This window comes from Odontesthes bonariensis, chromosome 7, assembly GCF_027942865.1.
Source record: "Odontesthes bonariensis isolate fOdoBon6 chromosome 7, fOdoBon6.hap1, whole genome shotgun sequence".
In the NCBI taxonomy this organism is placed as follows: domain Eukaryota; kingdom Metazoa; phylum Chordata; class Actinopteri; order Atheriniformes; family Atherinopsidae; genus Odontesthes; species Odontesthes bonariensis.
This window is the reverse complement of record NC_134512.1, coordinates 39,449,878-39,475,427: the sequence shown is the minus strand read 5'-3', so window position 1 is coordinate 39,475,427 and position 25,550 is coordinate 39,449,878. Positions and strand designations below refer to the sequence as shown.

The 25,550-nt window shown below is 46.2% G+C and overlaps 1 protein-coding gene and 1 long non-coding RNA gene across 3 annotated transcripts in view; both read right to left on the bottom strand.

Annotated features, from left to right (window-relative positions):
* Window positions 1-1,488: 1,488 nt before the first annotated feature.
* LOC142384921 (uncharacterized) lies at window positions 1,489-19,345 on the bottom strand. The gene is made up of 9 exons (XM_075471228.1): window positions 19,242-19,345; window positions 18,808-19,041; window positions 16,607-16,685; window positions 16,237-16,444; window positions 14,172-16,089; window positions 13,905-14,078; window positions 13,632-13,793; window positions 3,188-3,234; window positions 1,489-3,061 (listed from the first exon to the last, which is right to left on the bottom strand). The coding sequence occupies exons 1-9, from the start codon at window positions 19,343-19,345 to the stop codon at window positions 2,421-2,423; spliced, it is 3,567 nt and encodes a 1,188-aa protein (XP_075327343.1). The 3' UTR covers window positions 1,489-2,420.
* A 378-nt stretch (window positions 19,346-19,723) lies between these two features.
* LOC142384501 (uncharacterized) overlaps window positions 19,724-25,550 on the bottom strand; it is a 244,977-nt gene continuing 239,150 nt past the window's right edge. The window contains exons 4-6 of one of the 2 annotated variants that reach the window (XR_012770061.1): window positions 20,841-21,007; window positions 19,877-19,987; window positions 19,724-19,792 (exon numbers count right to left, since the gene is read on the bottom strand). This is a non-coding gene — a long non-coding RNA (uncharacterized LOC142384501). The remainder of the gene's footprint in view (window positions 19,793-19,876; window positions 19,988-20,840; window positions 21,008-25,550) is intronic. The other variant, XR_012770062.1, reaches the window with a different exon arrangement.

Genomic DNA, 25,550 nt, shown 5'->3' with positions numbered 1-25,550 from the left:
GCCACACTGAAATGCTGATGCAGAGAGGGTTTTTTCCATGGTGGGGCTCAATAAAACCAAGACCAGGAACACGTTGGCTCTGAATGGAACTCTGTCATCCATCATGACTGAAAATGGCTGACATTGAGCCACAGTGCTTTAAATGGGAGCCCCCAATATCAGTCATCAAGCATCAAAATCTGCCACAAATACTTACAACAAGACTTTGTTAAGACTTTGCATAGGCCTACCTAAAACAATTTATTTTCAAATATTGCAAAATTTAGTGTAAAAGTGAAGATTTGTGATTTTGGTATAAATAAAACAATTTCTTTGTTCTTTAAGTAGCTAGTTTATGGCGATGGGATACTGCAAGGGACCAGCCCCCCCCCCCCCCCCCCCCCCCCCCCCCCAAAAAAAAACAACGAAAGAAACCCCGCTGCGCACATGGCCCGGCCCCTGCCCCACCCGAATCTCACTCCAAGCAAACTTGAAAACTTGAGAGCCCTGCCAATAACAGGATGCTATTTAGATCACTGAGATCCGCGTATATCCATATAACGGGAGAGAACAGGGCAGAGACAATACAGCCTCTAAATAAGGCCTAATGTCTTTATTTCACCAACACTTTAAGACCAATGAATGGTCGCGTTCATTCATTCATTCCTCTGAAGGACGCAGACTTTCACCAAACTGTTATCAGTGAGTAGATGAACGTATTTCATGCCGGAAATAAGGTCCAGGTTTATAAAAAACCGAACTTCCCCTTTAATGCATGTTTGCTGTCGCCCTCTGGTGGTGAAACCACAAACTGCACGATGTGGCTGTAATGAACACAGAGGCTGTTCACACCTGCTGCTGACATGAGTCCCGGCTGATCCGATCACAGGTGGACAGCACTAAATACAGGTGTGAACGCATTCAGATCCGATGGCTCAGACCACATTCAGAGGTGCTCTGTGACACTTGTGTCCACATTCTCAGAACAGTGTGAACACAAATCCATCCTGGGCCACATTGAAGGACCTACTGACCTGACGGGACTCCACACAAGCAGTCCAGGTTCCACCAGGATGTTTTCTGGGAAAAATACATTGTGTAAAAGCAGCGTCCTGAATTCCTGTGTGAATGATGATATAGTTGAGTTAGTGAACGTATCAGTGATTTTACAGAAACATCAGTCGACCTGCTGATGTCCTGTTTGTCCAACATTAAATATTCATTCTTACTGTTGCCTTAAAACTTAGATTTTTATAATAAATGTAAAAAATGTCAAATATTCTAAAACAGAAATCTAATACCTAAATATATTCAGATAAATACTCTATATTTTACAATAAAAATTTAAAAATATGATTGAGATAAAGAGTAAAAATGAGAGAAAAGATCTGAGACAAAATTTCACCAACTTTGAACTTTAATGAATAAAATAATCAGATAAAAACGTAAAAAAAGAAAAAAAAAAAAAAAAAAAGAACATTGTGATGAATAATGAGGCAAAAAGTCCAATTTCTGAGATAAAAATTAATAATTCAATAATAATTCACCAGGTGAAAATAACAGAAAGTCCAAATAAAGACAGAATGAGCCAAACAGACTAACAGTGAAACACTGGCAGGATTCTGATGCTGAACATCAGGAACTTTCAGTCCAAAGCAGATGTTGTGGACTGTTAAAGTCTGTAGAAACAGGACGGTGGCTGCTGGGGGACAAAAAGCTGCTCTGAGTTAAAGAAAGGATGCTGCTGGGCTCTTCTCCTCTCCCTCTCCAGCCGGGAGGAAGAGGTGATCCAAAGTGAGGAGTGTGGCAGCGCCTCCTTTAAACTCTGTGGGCAGGCCCTCATGCTCATGCAAATGTTGTTTGTAAAGGATCATTTCAGTCCTCTGTGTGAGCGTTCAACAGCAACATTCAGCAACATTCTGCATCAGAAAGCAGCTCCAGTCCAGGTGTCCTTTCATCATCTAACAGGAAGTGAAAGTGAAGAAACATCAGGATGAACCCCGGCTGCTCACCAGACTTCTGCTCATTGCAGCAGAATCAGTGAAGATCTGTCAGCAGGTTGGAATCCATCTGGGCTGATGCAGCTCAGTGATTCCTCTCTGATGTCACAGTTTGTCACATGTGCAGCAAACTAACTGCAGCTGACATCAGCTGAATGGGCTCAGCTGAAGTGAGCTGCAGAGAAACACAACCTGCTGATACTCAGTGTGAAGCTTTGACTGGAAACACACAGAAAAACAACATCCTGGAAGAATGGCAGCTTCCATCTTTAAAGGACCGGAAGAGGAAGAAGTTTCCAAGGAATCATTCAGAAGAGTTTCAAACAGAAACTGACTGAGTCCATGAATCTGAAAAGGTGTTTCTGAGTGAAAGAGACAGACATGAACAGACTGAACTATCTGTTCAGCAGGGATTCTCTGACAGGAGGACACTCTGTGTACTCAGCACAGAGACAACCAGGAAACAGATGAACCGAACAAGAACCCAAATCCAGGATGCAGAGGTTCTTCAGTGAATGTGGTGCTGAAGGTGTGGAGGTGGATCAGTGTGTCAGAGGAGACTCTGTAGAAGGACAGAGTGCCAGCAGGACGGTCCACATACACTGCTGCTCTGTTACAGACAGAGGAGGAGGAGGAGGAGGAGGAGGAGGAGGAGGAGGAGGAGGAGGAGGAGGAGGAGGAGGAGGAGGAGGAGGAGGAGGAGGAGGAGGAGGAGGAGGAGGAGGAGGAGGAGGAGAAGATGGATGTTTCTCTGTCATTGTGATAAACAGAGTATTTACCTACATCAGAGCAGATCAGACTCCAGGACTGATCGTTCCTTCCAAACACACACTGTCTGCCTCCTCCTCTCCTCCTGATTCCTCTGTAACTCACTGATATATAAACTCTTCCTCTCCACTCGACCTCCCAGTAACAGCGACCAGTCAGAACATTTCTACACAGCAGCTGAGGCCAGCCATAAAACCTGTCTGGATGATCAGGATATGACTGAACCTCTCTCACACGTGTCACCTTCCTGTTGCTGTCAGACAGTTTCAGGTTTCTGTTCACTGTGTTTGTGTCGATTGTGAGTCGGCAGGAATCTGATGGAGAGAACAAACACAGTCCAGCTGCAGTTATTGATCCATCATCTGTTGACTTTGATCAATGAGTGATGTGACAGTGTGAAGATGGCTGGATGTCATGAATCAGATGAAGAACACACTCACACTTCCTCAGCCCTGGTGTCAGCCATCGTTCTCCAGCAGGCTCCACCCTGAAAGGAGGAGGGGGGTCAGAGCAGCATCAAACATGGACATTACATGGCTCTCACACACACTGTTCTACACTGAGAAAGGAACAGTCCAACATCTGGACACATCCACTGGAATGGAGCATCTGGAAACTAGAATGAAAGCTGTCTGATCAGCACTGACACCAACAAACTGCTTCTTTCAGCCATCTGCTCCTGATCTGAGCCAGAGCTGCAACCTCTCTTCTTGGATTATTAGAGCTGTTGTTAAAGCTAACAGCACAACAGTGGTGAGTGTATCAGTACAGCTGCTTTTAATTCATGCTACAGAGCTATCTCAGCTAGAAAACATGGTTAGCTTGTGTCCTCCAGGTTGTTCTCTGCTTCATTCAGTCAGAGTTCCACGTCCTTCATCAGAGACTGATCAGCAGCACAAATGTTCAGAGGAAAGATGGCTAATCCTTTCATATGTTCCTGTTGGAAAGCTGACATGTGGAAGCACGGCAGACTGACTGTGATGAGCTACAGCAGCAGGTTACATACACGAGATCCAAAAAGCAACAAGATGCGTCTGTCAGAAACATTCAATCTGCAAACACAAAGCACAGTTAAAGATCCTGAAGGTTCAAATGCTTCTCATTTCCTGAGCTGATCATTAGAGACTGAGGGATGTCAGTGTCTCTGACCCAGGTGATGGAGCAGTGATCACTAACAGCACAAACTCCAGAGGCAGGGCATCTGTGTGCTCCATCAGTCTGATGTCATGTGGAGCTCAGACACTGCATGAAAAGAGGGATTTGTGGATGTATGTGGCCCCTTACATGTCCGCATATGTTAAGCCCCTGCATTTGCGGTGGTAAAAGTGAAAACTTGGCCCAAGTTGTCGCAAATTGACCTGGCAACTGCTCCCCCATGCCCCCCTCCCCTCCCCTACTTAGGAGAGCCTTTAATATGTAAATGCCAGTGATCAGGTCAGGAGCTGCCACAGTCATTTTCAAGTGGGGTGGGGTGAGGTGAGGTGGGGGGTGGGCAGGCCTGTTTCTACACGTTCATCACCATCACCTCCAACTCCAGCCAAGTTTGTTGCTGTGTTGTCTTGAAAAAGAAGAGGTGCACGCTGTCTGCTGGTGACAGGTGATGCATATCTGTTTTTTTTTCTCCCAAACACCTCTTTTCTAACCGCTTTTTGTGGGCAAAATTCAAGGATTCAAGGATTCAAAGGTTTATTGTCATATGTGCAGTTAGAAACGTGTTTCAATGAAATTCTTTTCTTTGTTGCCTGCACTGGATGTCCAAATGTATAATAATAAAGATAAGATAAAGATAAAATAAGCATGCAACAGCAATATTCTAAAAGGTTTCTTAAATAAAATAGAAATAAAAATATAGAAATCTGGCCTGTATACATAATGTGCAGTAGTGCGCTCAGTGTTTTATAGTGTATGGCTTAATTCGGTGTCACAATGGTCACAATATCGCAGAGGTCTTTTCTTTGTCCTTGCAGAGTCCATTTTTGTGTCAAAACAGTGCAAATTGCCAGCTGTGGTCAGACAACATTAAATAGCAAAAGGACGGGAGGTTGTCTCGCGAGTATTCCGTGTAATGACGTATACGCATATGATTGGTGGAGCTTAACGGCTCGCATAAGCTCTCGTTCAATCACGTATGAGAAACATTGTGTCGTGCAGTGTAAACAAAAAGTTTAAGGAGCAGATCTGGCGGCAGAAAGGCAGACAGAAATCGCTGAGGTCCCGTGCTGTGAAAACTGCCCTGGTTTGCGGAATACAATGGCTGGAAGACGACTTGCTTTCAACTCCCCAGCAACTCTCTGCGGGTCTACAGGTTTGTGTGTTTTTTTCTACTTGCACATGACCATTTGATAGTTTAATTTTAGTCTTGTTGACACTGTACAGCACTTGGGACAGTTCTCGCTGATTTTAAATGTGCTGTATATTAAACTTACTTACTCACTTGCTTACAGGCAGATAAAATGAAAGTCCTGTTGAATGCTATGACCGGAATGTCTCGTATGGTGGCCAGCACTGTGGATACGGTCGTGGAGAGGGTTCTGGAGGGAATGGACCAGAGATTCGCTAGGTTGGAGGCAAGATGGCCGTCGAGAACGGACTGGAGTTACATTCCAGAGAAGTTGAAGAGCGCACCCCCAAGAGAAGGCGGATACAGAATCCGAAAATCGCGGTAAGAGTAGGTTATTGACTGTGGCTTTAGGCTAAACTCAACTTAATTGTGTCCATCACGTGAAAACCAGTGTGAGTTGCTTTATTTAAAAAAATGAATTTCGTGTTTTCAATTTATAGGAAGCAGCTCGCCGCCTGCATAACTCACCGTGGCATTATAATCCAGGTCAAGGGTAAGAATAAGTGAATGTTCTCCCAATATCTAGTTGAGTTGGACCGTTAATGTTACGTTAATGCAGTTTTTTTTATAAACCATAGGCCTGTTGTTTTTACAGGCTACTGTCACCTCACAATATGGATGTAACGAGTCGCTTGCAGGAGGCGGTGTCAAACAGTCCGAACTTCAGAGAGGTAGACGGGGACACTATCGAGGGTGAGCGGCGCTGACTTTTACCACGGCTGGCACTGATACTTTTAAGCACTGGTCATTTTATTCATTCCTCTTGTTTGTTTTTTTAGCTGCGTGACGGACCTGTGTGCTGTGCTACAGGCGCGTCTTGAAGCCAACCCGAAATACTCACAGTCTCACCACAGAAGAGTGAAAGAGAGTAAGAACATATACGCTGTCAAAATGACTTTCGTTACTTTATAGACAAGTTGTCAATATGCTGTGCATGGCTAGACTATGTTTTGATTATTTATTGGTTATTCCAACAGCTCCCAGAAGCCAGCTTCTGATCCAGGATGAGGACGTCTGACAGCTCCCGCAGACCCTGCAGGGACCGGAGTAATGCGAAGAATGCGGATTCCAAACGGCGGCGTTTAGGCTTATTGTGTATATTGTAGGCTACAGCAGTGTGTGTGTGTATAGTTTTCAATTCTTTATTATCAACATGGTTCTTATTACAGTGTAAGCTATGTACATTGTGTGGTGTGGCAATAAAAGCGCTTTAAAAAAAAAAAAAGTTTCCTTTTTCATTCTCAATAGATTCACGTCGTTCATGCCTGCATTAGCCTAGTCATAGTGCAGCTTATAAGAATGACGTGAATATATGAAGTACACAAACATCCCAGGAATATTAGTAATCATAATCACAATTATTAATCATAATTACTGAATGATATGCCCATATAAAGTATGCATATATTAACCTTATTGGCCAATGGGCGGACAGCTTTACAGGAGCTTTTTTATGTAATCACGTGCCTTTTTTGTCCAATACCAGCGAGGCCAGTGAGAGGTCCAGACACTCTCACAGCGGGGTGCTAATCGCTGGGCCATTAGCACCCCGCTGTGAGAGCCCGCCGCGAGTCGGGTTCGTTTCCGACGATTTTCTCGCTCAACAAACTTAAAGTTTGTCTGCCTGCAAGCGCCCAGGTGCGTCCGAAAATTAGGCAAATTCGCGGAAGTTCACTGCCGTCCACAGTGACACAAATCCCTCTTTTCGTGCAGTGAGAGGATAGTTAAAGTTTGCTCTGGTGGCTTCATCTCTGAGCTGAAACACATCCAGTTCCACACACTGTTCTCTGAATGTGTTGGAGCTGTCAGAGAGCCGCTCCAGGGGAAGATCCCCATGATCATCAACTCACAGGAGGCACAAAGTGACTCATTTAGTCATCTGTAAAAACACGGGAAAATGTGCACACCTGTACACAAACTCTGAGCCATGTGTACGAGCGTTTAGGACACACAGATGGTGAGGGGGGGGGATAGACCTGAGAGTCTCTCACAGAACAAATATTCAGAGCAGCTGTTATTTGAAGCACCAGAACTGTTCCATAGTAAACGTTCAGCTGTAAGAGGCAGAAGCAAACTCAAATCATGGATCACATTCATCTCATTACTGAGTCAGCGCCATCTCATCATCCAGCTTTGAAAGCCTGACTGCAGAGGAGACGTTGGACTGACACTGGTGGTCAAAGTTAGCTGTGAATATACCGAGTCCTTTTCACATCAACCCCGTTAACCGGGCTAACTGATGACACCTTCATCATCCCAACACACACACTCTGCATGGTCCAGGCACCTCCCTCGTGTGTCCTACCGACTGTAAAGGGCGTCTCCATGGCAACCCCTTTCCAGGAGCTGGAGGTAAAACGTGGAGTGGATTTCAGTCTGCTACGGCCTCTACAAAGATTTGTTGCTTCTTTTAACATCAACTTTGAACTGTTAAATGCACAATCATTAACAAACAAATCTTGCCTCATTCAAGACCACATAGGGGATAAAGGTCTGGATTTAATGTGCATCACAGAGACCTGGCACCTTCCTGAACTCTCTTCTTTTGAATGCCTTGCATTTAAGAGTATGCCCCCTTCCCCCGTGCTGTTCCTCCTCTTGTACAGACCACCAAAACCAAACTCATCCTTCATTCCTGAGTTGTCAAATCTCCTCACAACCTTCTGCACCTCCTCTGCTGATGTTATCATCCTTGGCGATATCAACATCCACGTCGACACCCCCTCCTGCCGCTTTGCTAATGACTTCCTCCAATTACTGGACTGCTTTAACTTAAAGCAACTTGTTGATGTCCCCACACACATCAGGGGGCACACCTTGGACCTGGTCATCACAAACTCCGCCCCTCTCACCAACCTGCAGGTGTATGACCTTGGTGTCTCTGACCACAAGGTTGTCTCTATGGAGTTGCTATCCTCATCCAACCCCTCCAAGCCTAAACGCAATATCTCTTTTAGAAACCTCAAAAACATAAACCCAGAACTCTTGGCAGCAGATTTCCAGCATCTTTCCACTCTTTTCTCATCAGCCGACGAAGCAGTGGACTACTACAACAGCCATCTGAATAGCCTCCTGGACCTTCATGCCCCTGTCAAAACCAGAGCAGTCACCTTCACCCGCTCAGCGCCCTGGTTCACAGATGAGCTTCGGAGGATGAAGACGGCGGGACGGGTCCTTGAGCGGCGCTACAAAACCTCTGGCCTCACTGTCCATAAACAAATCTACCGGGAGCACCAAAAACAATATTCAAAATCCCTTAAAGGGACAAGGTCACAGTTCTATTCCGATGCCATCAGAAACAATCCAGGAAATTCCAAAAAACTTTTCTCCACCATCAGCTATCTCCTCAAACCACAATCCCCTCCACTGATGGGCACTACAGCAGAGCAGTGCAATCGTTTTATGGATTTTTTCACCTCAAAGATTGCTCACATCCGCTCAGCCCTTTCCGGCCCCCCCACTCAAGCTGATCCCCCAACATCTGCCATCACCCAATCCCTGACCTGTTTTCCTTTGGTCTCACCAGAAGAGGTGCGAAACATCATCAGGAAGACGAAACCCTCAACTTGTGCCCTTGACCCCCTCCCAACCTCCCTGGTAAAATCCCATATTACTGTCCTAAGTCCCCTGATCACCTCTGTCATAAATCACTCTCTCCAAACCGGCCATGTCCCCCCCGTTCTAAAAACAGCCATTATCAGACCACTTCTCAAAAAACACAACCTTGACCCAGAGGTCCTCTCAAACTACAGGCTCATCTCCAATCTACCCTTCATTTCAAAAGTACTTGAGAAAGCAGTTGCCACCCACCTTCAGAACCATCTACAACTAAATAATCTGTATGAAAAATTTCAGTCCGGTTTCCGCCTCGCCCACAGCACAGAGACTGCACTAATAAGAGTCACAAACGACCTTCTTATGTCATCCGATGCCGGCACTCCCTCCCTCCTCATCCTCCTGGACCTATCTGCTGCTTTTGACACAGTTGACCACACTATTCTCCTGAACAGGCTCCACCTCACCACTGGACTCACAAACACTGCCCTCACTTGGTTCCAGTCATACCTTACAAACCGTACATTTCCATGGGTCACTCCACATCGAACCCACACACAGTCACCTGCGGTGTCCCCCAGGGGTCAGTCCTTGGCCCCATCCTGTTTATCCTCTACCTCATTCCCCTTGGTCAGGTCATCAGCCGCCATGGCTGTTCATTTCATTGTTATGCCGACGACACACAACTATATGTAAATGCCACTGCTGCAACCCCCCCCTCTTCATCAGGGCTGTAGTGGTCAAATTAGAGGTGGGTAAACTATGAATTTTTTGATCAGACAGACCGTGACGCGACGCGACGCAACGCAACGCGACGCGACACAGCACAAAGCAACGCAAGGTGTCGCGAATCTGTATGGCTGTCCTGGCCATATTCCATGACGTTATCAGTTAAAGTCATATTAAATCAATGACAGTCAACAAATGTGTTTGTAGTTTGTAGTTTATTAAATTTCAAATTTCAACAGTAAAGAAAAGTATGTGTAGAGTAAGAACTATCTACAGTAGATATGGTGTGTGTGTGTGTGTGTGTGTGTGTGTGTGTGTGTGTGTGTGTGTGTGTGTGTGTGTGTGTGTGTGTTAGTATGCATGCTTTTTAAAGTAGTGCCCAGAGGGCCTCCTTGTCCGCTACGTCAGGTTCTGCCTTGCAGGGGCGTGTTCTGGGGTCCATGGCTCCCCTGTGCTTCACCAGCCAGGACTTCATTTCCAGGACACCAAATTTATTTTGGATTACAGTGAACCCTCGTTTTTCGCGGGGGTTACGTTCCAAAAAGAACCCGTGATAGGCGAAATCCGTGAAGTAGAAACCTTTTTTTTTTTTTTTTTACAATTATTATACAATGAAATACTGCATAATGCATTGAAACCAAAGAACAAAGCCGTTTTACAGGCCCAAGCATTTGTTTAACAAATAAAAGTACTGTATAAACGTTTTTTTTTGTTTTTTTTTTACAAATAACTACTGTAGCCTACTGTAAAATAATCATTTTCATCATCAATACGAACTGAAGGCTTCAAATTGTGGAGATCAGCACTGCCCCACCGCGACCCGAGTCATTGGATCAGAACGGGAGAAAATGAAAAATGATTTTGAAAAAGAATACAAAGTACAGTGGGACAAATAGTGACTCACGTGTATTTCACTGCTCTTCTGACTGAGCCGCTGCATCCTGACTCCGCTCTGTAGCGTTTTTTTCTTCTAAAGCCCGCGGTGCAGGTGTGTTTTTTTCGAGAGAAGAACATAGATCGGTAGTTGTTGTCGCTCTTTTTTCTTCTGGGCAAAAATATTTATATATACCGACATGCCACCATCGATTATGTTTGAGAACTGTAATGAACGTGTACGTGTACATATTAAACCACAACGTTATTGACACACAGGTAGAGAAGAAGCGGAGAGACTGTTTAGCCAATCAGAATGCAGAACACAATGCACGATGCAAATCCGTGAAGCAGAGAGACCGTGAAAGGTGAACCGCGTTATAGCGAGGGTTCACTGTATTCCAACGGCAGATCACAAGGCGCAGGGAACTTTGACGTGCGTAATTGCCATTAAGAACTGCGTAAACGCTATTTAGAGGTGGGTAAACGCTATTTCCTAAATTCCAGAGGTGCGTAAACGGCGTTTACGTGCGTTTACCCTCCACTACAGCCCTGCTCTTCATCACCGTCACAACTCACCGCCTGTCTGGAGGAGGTAAAGCTATGGATGGAGCACAACTTCCTCCAATTAAACAGCTCCAAAACTGAAGCTATCCTAGTCGGCACTCCTCACAAGACCAAATCATCTCCCATAACCAGCATCACCTTTTCCGGCTCCAACATCCCCCTCTCATTAACTGTGACCAACCTTGGTGTTAAAATGGACCCCCAACTCAACTTTGATTCTCATATCAACCTCCTCTGCAAAACCTCCTTCTACCACCTCCGGAACATTTCCAAACTCCGCCCCATTCTTTCCCTGTCAGATGCCGAAAAGCTGGTACATGCTTTTGTGTCATCACGGCTGGACTACTGCAACGCACTTCTCATCGGGATCTCTAGCAAGAGCCTGCAGAGGCTCCAATACATCCAGAACTCTGCAGCTAGGATCCTGATGAGAGTGCGTAAACATGAGCACATTACCCCAATCCTCCACTCACTCCACTGGCTTCCCGTCGCCACCAGGATCGAATTCAAAATATCCCTCCTCACACACCAATGTCTTTATGGACATGCCCCCCCCTACCTAAAGGAACTCCTGGACCCTCTCAAAACTTCACGTCCCTCCCGCTCCACTCACTTAAACCTCCTCCACCAACCCAGAACCAGACTGAGGACCATGGGAGATAGGGCCTTCTGTGCTGCTGCCCCACGCCTGTGGAATGCCCTCCCCGACACCCTGAGAGCACCACAATCAACCGATTGTTTTAAAAGGGGTCTAAAGACATTTCTTTTTAGCAAGAGTTATGGTCCCCTCTCTTAGATGTTTATTTCATTGCTCTTATTATTCTATTTTATTTTATTTTTTTCTCCTTCTTTTTATCATTTTTAAACCTGTAAGCCCTTTGAGATCTCTGATATAAAGGGCACTACAAATAAAATGTATTATTATTTATTATTATAAAGTAGGGGTGCGCGATCTGACGATATAAAATCGTGACTGGCGAGGAAGAGTGGAGAATCGCAGGCGATCTACCAAATTAGAGAAACCATATAGATCGCCTTTGCCAATCAGCGCAATGATTATTATTATTTTTTTTCAATGCCGTCGATGCGGCAGACGTAGGGCGTCCTGAACCTAACCGACCAATCATAGCGAACTGTGCGTCGTGACACTTTCTTACACACTTCCATGTTGTGTTTGTTAAAACTTAGAAAACGCATGGACAGCCATGGCTGAAAGCCAAGCCGACGAGCTGGTGAAGAAGAGGAAATCCACCTCTGTAATTTGGAATTGGTTCGGGTTTTCTTCTACCCTAACCCACTGCTGCTGGTCCACATCAGGAATGGGAACAGCAGCAGCGGCACCATCCACAGCACATCCATAGCGGCGCACGGGAGAAACTCACAGCCAGCAGCAGCACTCTCGGGTCGGATGAGGAAACCGCTAGCTCGTAAGCTAACTACGGTGCAAGAGAAAAGGGATGCACCGCAACCGTGACAAACATTACACAGTTGGAAAGTATTCCTTTAGGGCGCTCTGGTGATGGCAGTGCGTGACTGTGGCTGCAGTAAATGAACATGCAGCGTTGCTCATCTGTTGCTAAATGGCATCATGAGGTGGAGTCAAGTCGCCATCAGTGGTTCGTTTTTCTATTTCCGGTTGCTTCACTCTCACTGTGTCAGATGTCATTAATTAGATCATTATTTTTCATCTTGAATTGGGTTACAGTTGAATTACAATGTGTTGACTGCCAAATTCTTTCTTTTACTCCTTAGCTCTTCTGTGGTTCAGCATGTCGACTTAACTCTACTGTAATTGGTCTTTTTTTTTTGGATGGAAGATCGTGATAAAAAAATCGAAATCGTGATTTTATGCAAAAAAAATCGTGATACAACATTTTTTCCATATCGCCAACCCCTAGCACAAAGTCTGGACAGAAACCCAGGGACAGCTCTCACAGTCATCCTGACTCATGATGAGTCCATATCAGAACGCAGCGAGCAAAACCTCAGGAGCCTGAAGAAGGAAACAACTTGTGCTTTCATTTCAAATCCTATCAGGGTGAGGGGTTCCACTGACTCACCTTCATTTTGATCAGGTGACTGAAGGAAAACGATGAATGCTGCATTGACTTGTGTGTGATGTTGCTCAGAGCATTGGCACCAATGAATAACAACACGGATGAAAGAATTCGGATGGAACGAGTGTTCAAATGGTTTCCTTCTGCATATGGACCTTGATGTCCGTCTCATCTAAATTCATTTTCTGGGTCTGTTGCTGTGATCAGGAGCCTCCAATCAGCAGGAGCTGAGCATCAACATGCATGATGTGCTCTGCATCCACCATTTAAGGTTAAACCTGGCCGTATGGAGGGAGGGACACAAGTCTAATCCACAGGTGCACATTTCCACGTGGACTGTGATTTATAAAGGGAACTTCACCTGAACATGTGCACACAGTTTTATGAACCTTTGTGCTAAGCTAGGCTAACATGTCCTGGACCCATCTCTGCAAATGAATCAGAGTCAGAGACCAAAAGGATGTTTAAATGACAGACTGTTCCTTTAACATGCAGATACCTGTCCACACTGAAGAAACTCTGACCAACAGACACTTCTCACTGTTGTTCCTGCAGATGTTCTCCTTGGAGAGCTCAAACACCTGCTGTTTCTGTCCAACCAGTGTTTCTGCTGAGCAAAGGAAACAGGCTCCTACATGTGTGATTGTTCATGTAACACTCAGCAGGAAGCAGAAGCACAGGGCTGAGTGCAGCACAGAGAACATGTTCCCTGCTCTTCCTCCTCTGTCAGACACTGTGAGGCTGCAGCAGGCCTCTCCATACCTGAGTGTGTGTGGATCCTTCAGTGCAGCCCTCAGCAGGTTCCCTCCTGAGGCTCCTGGATGGTTGTAGCTCAGGTCCAGCTCTCTCAGATGGGAGGGGTTGGAGGTCACAGCTTCAGCCAGAGAAGCACAGCCTTCCTCTGTGATCAGACAGCCTGACAGGCTGCACACACAGAGCAACACAACTGCTGTTATAACAGATAATAATAACATAATAACAGATGTTACTGCATCACAGAGACTGTATGAAGCTGAAACAGCAGAGAATCCTGACCTGAGAGCTTCCAGCTCACAGTTTGGACTCTTCAGTCCATCAGACAGCTGCTTCACTCCTGAATCCTGCAGGTTGTTGTTACTCAGGTCCAGTTGTGTCAGGCTGGAGGACTGGGAGCTGAGAGCTGAGGACAGAGCTGCACAGCTTCTCTCTGAGAGGTTACAGTCGCTCAGTCTGAGGAGGGAATAATGAGATAAATCTGGGACTTTCTCTCCTATAGAAACAGCAGCAGGATATTCATACACATCCCTCTATATCTGTACTCACACAGCTTTGTTGGAGGCTTTGACCACTGGCAGCAGCCTCAGAAGAGCCTCCTCTGAAGCAGAGTATTTCTTCAGGTCAAACTCATCCAGATGTTTTCCTGATGACAGTAAGATGAAGACCAGAGCTGACCACTGAGCAGGAGACAGTTTATCTGTGGAGAGACTTCCTGAACTCAGGGCCTGTTGGATCTCCTCCACCAGAGAACGATCATTCAGTTCATTCAGACAGTGGAACAGATTGATGCTTCTCTCTGCAGACAGATTCTTACTGATCTTCTTCTTGATGTAACGGACTGTTTCCTGATTGGTCTGTGAGCTACTTCCTGTCTGTGTCAGCAGGCCTCGTAGGAGCCTCTGATTGGTCTGCAGGGAAAGACCCAGGAGGAAGCGCAGGAACAGGTCCAGGTGTCCGTTTGGACTCCCTAAGGCCTTGTCCACAGCACTCTGATGGAAGAGTCGAAGAGAATCTGCAGATTGATCTTCTCTTGTTTCAGATGTTTGTTGTTCTTTCTGCTGCTTGACATGAGAGTGAAAACCGAACATATTACTAAAAAACTGCAAAGAAGAAGATCTTTGTGCCTCTACGATTGGAGCTTGTGCACTTTCAGACTCCTGAGACTTTAGTTTTTCTCCCATCAGGTTGAGTCCAGAGTTGATGGTCAGATGCACATGAAGAGCAGCCAGAAACTCCTGAACACTCAGATGGATGAAGCAGAACACCTTCTCCTGGTACAGCCCTCTCTCCTCTCTAAAGATCTGTGTGAACACTCCTGAGTACACTGAGGCTGCTGAGATATCGATGCCACACTCTGTCAGGTCTGACTCATAGAAGATCAGGTTTCCTTTCTGCAGCTGCTCAAAAGCCAGTTTTCCCAGAGACTCAATCATCTCCCTGCTCTCTGGACTCCAGTGTGGATCTGTCTCAGCTCCTCCATCATACTTGAGCTTCTTCACTTTGGCCTGAACCACCAGGAAGTGGATGTACATCTCAGTCAGGGTGCTGGGCAGCTCTGCTCCCTCTCTGGTGTCCAACACATCCTCCAGAACTGTAGCAGTGATCCAGCAGAAGACCGGGATGTGGCACATGATGTGGAGGCTTCGGGATGTCTGGATGTGGGAGATGATCCTGCTGGCCTGCTCTGAATCTCTGAACCTCTTCCTGAAGTACTCCTCCTTCTGTGGGTCAGTGAACCCTCTGACCTCTGTCACCATGCCAACACAGCCAGCAGGGATCTGATTGGCTGCTGCGGGTCGTGTGGTTATCCAGAGGCAAGCAGAGGGAAGCAGCTCCCCCCTGATGAGGTTTGTCAGCAGCACATCCACTGAGGTGGGCTCTGTAGCATCAGCCAGGGGCTCCTTGCTGTGGAAGTCCAGAGGAAGTCGACACTCATCCAGACCGTCAAAGATGAACACAACCTGGAACTCTTCAAAGCTGCAGATTCCTGCTGCTTTGGTCTCAGTAAAGAAGTGATGAACAAGCTCCACCAAGCTGAACTTTCTCTCTCTCAGCACATTCAGCTCTCTGAAAGTGAATGGAAACATGAAGTGGATGTCCTGGTTGGCTTTGCCTTCAGCCCAGTCCAGAGTGAACTTCTGTGTTAAGACTGTTTTCCCAATGCCAGCCACTCCCTTTGTCAGCACTGTTCTGATTGGTTCATCTCTTCCAGGTGGGCCTTTAAAGATGTCTTCCTGTCTGATGGATGTTTCTGCTCTGCCTGCTTTCCTGGATGCTGCTTCAATCTGTCTGACCTCATGTTCATCATTGACCTCTCCGCTCCCTCCCTCTGTGATGTAGAGCTCTGTGTAGATCTGATTCAGAAGGGTTGGCTTTCCTGCTTTAGGAATCCCCTCAAACACACACTGGAACTTCTTCTTCAGAGCACATTTAACTTTACGTCCACAAACTGCAGCAACGAGTTCTGAATGAAGACAAGAAATAACATCAGTAAACAGACATTTCAACCCTGTACAGAATGAGTATCTGAACATCTGCTGTTCTGTGTGCTGAGACATCAGTAAATGTGTCATTTATCCAGCAGGTTAAACCTTTAGAGAAATCCTCTTACCGCTCTGCAGACGGTCAGCCAGCTCCTCCTGCTTCATTCTCCTCAGGAAGTGAACTGTGATCTTCACTAATGCCTCTCTGCTGCTCCTCTGCTCTTCATCCTCACCCTCCCTCTGACTCTCTAAGCATTCTGGGTAATCTGGACTCAGAGCCTTCTGCATCTTCTTCAGCTCCTCCTTCACAAAAGTGAGCATGTTGTCCTCCAGCAGCTGGAACAGAAAACTATATGAATGAGCCCATCAGACTGAAACCATGGAGCCAAACATCAGATCCATGTTGGACACACTGACAACCCACTGGTCTACAGAGTGCAGCATGGAGATGGCTGTGAGCAGAACAGATGGAAAAGTAGTTGTTGCACATGTACAGACCATAAATATGGAGTCCAGCTGTGTTTGGTGCTGCTGGGCAGACGGACCACTGGGACCCTCTGAGCTCTGCTGGTCCACTCTGTGGAGGAATCATGAAGAATGAGCTCACATTGTGTCTGTCCACACAGAGAGCAACACAAGGTGAAGCTCCATGAAGGGATGTGTGGGTGTGAGCAGTGGGTCAGAGGACTCCCTGGACAACATGGTTTACACTGGAAATCCCAGAGACATCCATTTAAGGTAAACACAAGAAACTTGTGCTAAAGGAAAAAAAATGGACCAGACTCAGTGAATAATTCCCTATAATCCCTATAATATAGATCAGTGAGCAGTGCTGACCAACATGTCATTGGGGTCATCAGATGGGAACCTCCTTTCATCAGTGTTTCGTCTAGTTGGGCCCACGACACCTCCAGGAGGCTAGAGATTGATCACTGGCGTCCCAGAGACACCCCCCTAATGCCAGCCAACACTGCTCCTCACACCACAACAACCATAATCTACCTCAGCCTCTCAACAACTGCACACCAGTCACAGCGGGGTGGGGATGCAAACCCTGGTCCGGGTAGGAGGTAGAAATAGAAGAGGTAAAGATAAGTAGGAATGGGATTCAAACCATCTAGAATGAGATCTTTGCCCAAGTGGAGGAGTTCAAGTATCTCGGAGTCTTGTTCACCAATGAGGGACGAATGGAGCAGGAGATTAACAGGCGGATCGGTGCGGCGTCTGCAGTGATGCGGGCTCTGCACCGGCCCGTCGTGGTGAAGAAGGAGCTGAGCCAGAAGGCCAAGCTCTCGATTTACCGGTCAATCTATGTTCCTACCCTCACCTATGGTCACGAGCTGTGGGTAGTGACCGAAAGAACGAGATCGCCAATACAAGCGGCCGAAATGAGTTTCCTCCGCAGGGTGTCTGGGCTCTCTCTTAGAGATAGGGTGAGACGCTCGGTCATCCGGGAGGGGCTCGGAGTAGAACCGCTGCTCCTCCGCATCGAGAGGAGTCAGATGAGGTGGCTCGGGCATCTGGTTAGGATGCCTCCTGGGGCATCTGGTTAGGATGCCTCCTGGGGCATCTGGTTAGGATGCCTCCTGGGGCATCTGGTTAGGATGCCTCCTGGGGCATCTGGTTAGAATGCCTCCTGGGGCATCTGGTTAGGATGCCTCCTGGGGCATCTGGTTAGGATGCCTCCTGGGGCATCTGGTTAGGATGCCTCCTGGACGCCTCCCTGGTGAGGTGTTCCCGGCCTGTCCCACTGGGAGAAGACCCCGGGGAAGTACCAGGACACGTTGGATCTCTGGCAGGGGAACGCCTCGGGGTCCAGAAGAGCTGGAGGAAGTGGCCGGGGACAGGGACGTCTGGGTTTCTCTGCTTAAGCTGCTGCCCCCGCGACCCGATCCCCGGAGAAGCGGAAGATAATGGATGGATTCAAACCCTGGTTCCGGTAGAGGGTAATGAAAATATAGAGGCTGCCAGAGGTGGAGGCAGGACAAGACACACCAGCAGACAAACTCACCTAAACAGTCCTACAGTCACTAAAAATGCCAGCAAAAACAAAGCCATACAAGCCAACTCACCTAAAATAGCCGCCTGGTTTCAAAAGGCTCACATGGGCCACATCCTCCACTTAAATATCTGGAACTTCTTCTTTTGCTTCTTCCAAAAGTCTGTTTACCCTAAGTGCTCCCCCTGCTGGGCCCCCAGCTGCTATTGTTTCTTCTAATCCAAATCCACTGACTGGACTTTACTGCCTCATCTGACACTTCCTTCACTATTTTCCTCACACTCTGTCCACTTACACCCAGCTCCCTCAACAATGAGACAACAGACTTTGCAACAAATCCTCTACATCCTACTTCCACTGGACAGATTCTAACCTTCCATCCTCGCTGCTCTGCTTCTGCCCCCAACTCCACATACCTAAGCTTTTTCCTTTCATATGCTTCTGCTACTAATTCCTCCCAAGGAACAGTCAGCTCTATGAAATAGACTCTCATTCTACTCCTAGACCACAAGACTATATCAGGCCTTAGATTTGTACCACCTCCATCAGTGTTGGTGGGAAACATCCAACACACACCGCTTCACATATGAACATAGAAACGGATGTGAAGCAGAGCTGAGCTCACATTAAACACATGTTGGAGTAAAAACTGTTCAAACTGACTCATTTTACTCTGTTACAGCATTTACACTCAGCTCACCTCTGAGGGGACGGATGTGGGTCTGATTTGAATTCATCATAACGACGCATCGACCAGTCACTCTTCATGGACACACAGCTGGGTCCAGGTCCAGGTCCAGGTCCGGGTCCAGGTCCAGGTTCAGGTCCAGGTTCAGGTCCAGGTCCGGGTCCAGGTCCAGGTTCAGGTCCAGGTTCAGGTCCAGGCCCAGGTCCAGGTCTGGGTCCAGGTCCAGGTCCAGGTCTCTGATGGATCCTGACAGAAAAACACTTGTTTTCTTCAAACTAAAGTATCAGTGATAGTGTTTGAGTCTGCAGTGAGACGGCCTGTCAGAGAGTCAGGGTGGCTGCTGTGGACCAATGTTACAGCTCCCCCTGGTGGCAGCTCTGTGATCTTACAGAGCTCAATGCTGATAAACACACACACTCTGAGGCTTTTAACCCTCAGATTCAGACCAATCACCAGCAACCCTCAGCTGCTTCCTGCACAGCTTCCTGCTGTATAGAAGTGGCTGCACATGTGACGTCCTGTTGGAAAACTGAGATTCTTCACACTCCATTGATGCCAAATGTTAACTGGCTCTGAGTGTTTTTCATCAGATCAGTAAAAACATAATATTTCTGCATCAGCCGCCCTGTTCACTGCATAATCAGCATCCTGTGAAGAAGCCACATCAGTGGACAGATATTCAGCAATATTCTCCCTTTGTTTTCACAAAGAGCTGCAGGACTGAACTAAAACATCACATCACACACATGATGCAGCTAATTAGTCTCATCAGAGACGGCAACAACTGATCCAAGTCTCAAGTAATTCAGCTGGAAACTGGTTATCATCTGAAACATGATGCAGCCTCTGAATACTGACAGCTACTCACTGCTGGGCTGATGGAACATCAGGATGGAAATCAATAATCTTCTCCTTTGACCGGTCGCTCTTAAAGGACACAAAGCTGGGTTCTGGTTCTGGTTCTGGTCCTGATTCCGGTTCAGGTTCAGGCTGGTTCCTGTGAATAAAGGTGGTTTGGTGCTGTGAGCGCTGAGCTGGGACATGGAGGAGAGTCATGGACAGTTAGAGATGGTCACCTCACCTCTGAGCTTTGCTCTGGCTCTCATGTTCCCCACACAGAGAGGTTTCAGTGTCCTCACTCTGATCCATGCTGCTGAACTCACAGCAGCTCACACACACTTTCTACCTTCTTCTGCAGAGGAAACACACATCATTCATCTGCACAGCAGCTCACACACACTTTCTACCTTCTTCTGCAGAGGAAACACACATCATTCATCTGCACAGCAGCTCACACACACTTTCTACCTTCTTCTGCAGAGGAAACACACATCATTCATCTGCACAGCAGCTCACATCCTCCTCTCCATCATTTATGTAAACAGATCAGCTCCTCCTCTGATTGGCTCAGATTCTCTGTTCCACATCAGAGAGATACTTGAAAAGGTCACAAGAAAAACAATAATTTTCAGCTAATCTCCAGATAAATGACGTGTTGTTGCAGCTCTAAATTAGCGACACATGAAGCAGATGTAAAACATGCTGGAATTTAAGTTTGTTTGTGGGATAAAGAGACATTTTTATTCAGTGAAGACGGGAAACTGAACACAGAGAAACAAGGAAAAACTGGCCTGACGTGTACCGACTGTGCTGGAACATGGAGGCGGGTTATGCTCAAGGTGATGGAATTTAAAAACCTTGAAAAACCTGTCTGACTCACTGAGTTACACAACGAGAAAACCACACCTCCATCCAGAGTGTTACCTTTAGTCTTTAAGAGAAAAACAGCAGAGTTTCTGTGTCTGACTTCAGTGGAAGAAACCGCAGTTATCCCCACAAATTAAAACACAATGGGATTTATTTTGGCAATAAAACAATAAATAATATGCTTCTAATCAACAACAATGTAAATGATAATCATGCAGATTTTTCTTCAAAGTTCTTCGAGTGACAAACTGGACCTGAAATAAGAAGTGAACATGTTCCCCAAACATTACAGAGCAGAAACACACAGGAAGGTTACTGAAGACAAAGTTCAAACTCACAGTTTGTTCAAGCCAAGTGTTGAAGCTGACGCTCCGCTCCACAGACACAGGTGAGCTGCTTCCTGGAATCAGTCAGAGCTCCACCCCTGATGGGGCAGGACAGGTAGGAGGGGGGGCAGCAACAGGATCCCACTTCATTTCATCTGAGTTTAACAGCAGCTTGTAAGCTGGTTGGGTTTGTTTTAAAATGAATAACCTTCATCAGTCTTACTCTCACTCCTGACTCCTATCAGCCATCATCTGCTTATTTCCTCCATCATGTCCTCACTGAGGAGTTATCTCATATTAGGCAGGGATCCCAGTGGAGGTCAAAATGGTAACTGAGCATCTAACAGCCAGTCTGGGACAATAATGGCCCTTTTCAGAAATGAAGGAGTTAACAAAAAAATTTAAAATCCCTAAAAATCAATGTTGTTGCTAATCATTGACATATCCCAGACCATAATTATCCCTACTCAATAATTCCACTTTGCATTCCATATTTTGAAAATACTGGCACCTAAAGGCTTAAAATGTGGGCTAAAAAGTTCAAATTGGCATCTAAAGGGTTCATTTTTTTGAAAATAATTGAAAAATTGGTAGTTATGATATGAAGTGGAATAAAAGATTTATGAAAAAAATATTAATATATTATGTTTTTAGGTCGTTTTGAAAAATTGCATTGTATATGATGTGTGTCTGAAATTTGAAAAAAATTGTCAAAAATGCACAACTGGACCAAATATGATGAGTATCACTATCTACAGTGTGAAATTAGAGGAGAAAGTACACCTCAAGTGGAGAAAAATGTCCCCTATCAGGGATTAGGGTTAACCTCTCGCTCAGTTACCGTAGTAACAGACTCTCTGAACCTAACCTGGTCGGGACCAGGTTTTACTCAGTGAACCTGGAGTTTATCTCTGTCTCCGCCCTCTTTCAGCCATCTGATTTCCTCATTCATTCAGTCAGCAGAGCGAGTTCTTCTACTTCTAGAAGTCCATCAGGCACAGCAGGAGGCGACTTTTTTCAACAACATGTCCTTTAGACAACGATCCCGTGGATGAAGGTGCAGCATTACTGCGCAGAGAAATAAATATTCGTCGGGAGATTGAATTGAATTGAAAGCCTTTATTGTCATTATACACAGTAGTACAATGAGATTTAAAGAGCATCTCCTTAAAAGTGCACATAGTTTGCAAAATACAAAAGACTATACAGTAAAAAACGTATAAATACACAGGAAAAACACAAACATAATGTAACAATCACAGACTTGAGTTCAAGAGCGACTGAAAGGGTATTGAGGATGGAGGTAGCTTGTGTCGGGTAGTGCAGTGGTCAGTGCCAATATTGTCAGTGCAGTTTATTTTAGTGCATATTAGCATTGAGTATGGTGACCGCTTTGGGGAAGAAGCTATCCCTGAGTCTGTTTGTTCTGGCTCGTATGGACCTGAAGCGCCTGCCAGAGGGCAACAGGTTAAAGAAATGAAAGCCAGGGTGGGTGATGTCCTTCAAGATGTTCCTGGCCCTGCTGAGACAGCGGGAGTTGTAGATGTCAGTCAAGGAAGGCAGAGGGCAGCCAGTGATCTTTTGTGCAGTGTTTGCCACCCTCTGCAGTCTCTTCCTATCGGCCTCTGTGCAGCTGGAGTGCCACACTGTCACAGCGTAGGTCAGCAGGCTCTCAATGGTGGAACGGTAGAAGGTCACCAGCAGGTGAGTGTTTAGTTGCTCCTTTCTGAGCACCCTCAGGAAGTGTAGCCGCTGCTGGGCCTTCTTGACCAGCGCTGTGGTGTTGACCGACCAGGAGAGGTCTGCAGAGAGGTGGACGCCGAGGTATTTAAAGGACTCCACTCGCTCTACACATTCGCCGTTGATGTACAGGGGGGCAGGGTCGGCTCTGTTCCGCCTGAAGTCCAGGATGAGTTCCTTGGTCTTGGTGATGTTCAGTGCCAAGTTGTTTGAGTCACACCACTCCCCAAGTCTCAGGACCTCATCTCTGTAGGCCGCCTCATTTCCCCCTGTGATCAGCCCCACCACCGTGGTGTCGTCAGCAAATTTGACAATGGTGTTCTCTGGGTGGGCGGGACTGCAGTCAGATGTGTAGAGGGAGTAGAGTAGTGGGCTCAGCACACAGCCCTGGGGAGAGCCAGTGCTGAGAGTGCGGGAGGAGGAGAGGTGAGGACCCAGTTTCACCTGCTGGGGTCGGTTGACCAAAAAGTCTTTTATCCAGCAGCAGGTGGATGGTGGGAGCCCCAGGTTGGCTAACTTGGGGATCAGAATGTCCGGTATTATTGTGTTAAAGGCTGAGCTGAAGTCAATGAAGAGCATCCTGACGTAGCTCCCCTGTTTCTCCAGGTGACTCAGCGCTGAGTGGAGAGCGATGGCTATGGCGTCTTCAGTGGATCTGTTAGTCCGGTATGCAAACTGGTGCGGGTCCAGGGTGGGGGGGAGACAGGTTTTGATGTGTCTCAAGACCAGTTTCTCAAAGCATTTGGTTATAACTGGGGTGAGTGCTATGGGGCGGAAGTCGTCGAGGCTGGTTGTGGGTGACTTTTTAGGGATCGGAATGATTATGGCAGATTTCAAGCAGGGTGGGATGATGGCTTGTTCCAGAGACAGGTTGAAAATGTTAGTGAAGACCTGTGATAGCTGGCTGGCACATGCCTTAAGCACCTTCCCAGGTACTCCATCTGGACCTGCTGCCTTACTGGGGTTCACTGCACAGAGCACCCGCCTCACATCCTGTACCTCAAGAGTGAGCGAGGGGGGGTGCTGAGGGCTGGTGGGGGTTGTAGTGGACGTTGGAGTGGCGTGGCTGAGGCTGAGTGCTGTGTTTGGGACTCAAAGCGGGCAAAAAAGCTGTTCAGCTCCTCTGCCAACCCCACATCTGAGTCCCCGGGTGTCACAGCGCAGCCTCTGTAGTTGGTGATGGTCTGTATGCCCCGCCACACCTCCCTGGGGTTGTTGAGATGTTCCTCCATACTCCTCTTGTATTCTGCCTTATCAGACCATAGATGTTTTTGCATTTACAGACAATTATCTTTTTGAAAGGCACCATCAGAATTTAAAGGAAAAAAAAGACATAAAAGGCAAATAAATATTTGTATGAATAGGCTTAAAAAAAGAAATATATTATATTTTATAAAGGCACTCGTGTCTTGGTGGACTCCCTCCAGGGACTCCCTCAGCCACTGCCCTCCCGTTAGAGGTGGCGGTGCTGGGCACCACCCGTTTTACAGGCATCTGCCTTCTTTCTGTTGGCTCAGTAGAAGTCTGTGTTAGTTTAAATAGGCTTAATTATTTAACAGAACATGATATGGATGAGAAGACACAGTTTATGTGTGTGAAAACAGCATTATGTTGGGAATAAAATAACTGCAGTCAAATAGCCACTTAATATTTATTTTATAGTGTAAAACATGATCAGAATGAGGAACCTCGTAACTCAGAGTTTGCTGAACCTGCTTTGTGAAACGGACCCCAGGACAGTTGATCGTTTTCAACCAGGAAAACATGGATGGAAAGTAAAATACTGTTCACTATTATTCTACCTGATGCGCTACAGATGTTCATACTTTTCAGTGAATAAACACCATCTTTTCAGATTAATTTGATTAATTGTGTTATTGCCTTATGTCACTTCATTATACTTTAACAATTATTATTTTACACCTGAGCTACCGAGAGTTTTAAGGTGCTTCACATTCCATTCCATCACAGTGTAGGAAATGTGTCCCAAAATGCATCCCCTCCGTAGAATCGTTACCTTAATGTCGTGGAAGGGTTTGTGTATCCACATAACCCTACAAGCTGTGTTGTCCAGGGTCTTAGTCCCTGATAGAGTCTCCCATGGCAGACTGGTCTCTGGAAAGGGCTCAGACTGAGAGCCATTCAAAGACGTCAGCACATGTGTAAGAGAGTCACCTCCCCTGGAAAAGGGAAACTGGGGCAACCCCACGGAGCCAGGCCTGGGTTCGCCGGCAAGCGCCTAAGAAGAAACAGGAGAACACCCTCACATTGGCTCACCAACCGAGGGAAGGATATTCAAGGTCGGGTGCAATATCAGCCGGGCGACAGGCGAAGGCGAGGCCTGAGCAACAACCATCCACAACTCAATCCTGCATGGAGAGAGGCACGTTTATTAAAACATACACATTTATTTCTGCTGAACCAAAAGGCAGGCTGGAGATTGTGTAAGCACGTGGAACCAAACCACAAATATGTTTTGGAGTTGCATGACAATACGTTTATGGGAGGGAATTCATTACTTTCTATGGGAGGATTCATTTTCTGTTGTATGTGGAATACATAGGATGAACTGTACATTTAGGAGGCCGACACAAGATTCCTGCTGATAAGAAGGTTTAATCTAAGAATGATGTATTTATGCACACTGAGTTATTTAACATCACAGAGGATGGAGACTCCCACAAACAGGTGGAACACAAAGGCTGAGAAAGGTTTAAACTGGATGTGGACGTGTTTCTACATGAAGGTCCAACTTGTTCATATTTCATCTGATTTTATTCTTCATTAATTTAGTATTTATTATTCTCTGTGAATTTAAAACTAAAAAGAGCTGCAGCAAAAAGAATGACTACTTAACATTACAACAGCAGACAAAAATTAATTTTCAAGCATTTCTTTCAAGAAACAAAACAAGTCCAGGAAAAATCTCTGGGTTAGGGTTAGAAAACATCACGTTTGGGGCTGAAATACATTCTTTTTACG

Coding starts and splice junctions, on each gene's coding strand:
- LOC142384921 (XM_075471228.1), bottom strand. CDS start 19,345: ATGGAGTGTGAAGAATCTCAGTTTTCCAACAGGACGTCACATGTGCAG. Junction 16,686..18,807: donor CCACATCCGTCCCCTCAGAG/GTGAGCTGAGTG, acceptor ATTCCTCCACAG/AGTGGACCAGCAGAGCTCAG. Junction 14,079..14,171: donor AAAGCCTCCAACAAAGCTGT/GTGAGTACAGAT, acceptor TTCCCTCCTCAG/ACTGAGCGACTGTAACCTCT.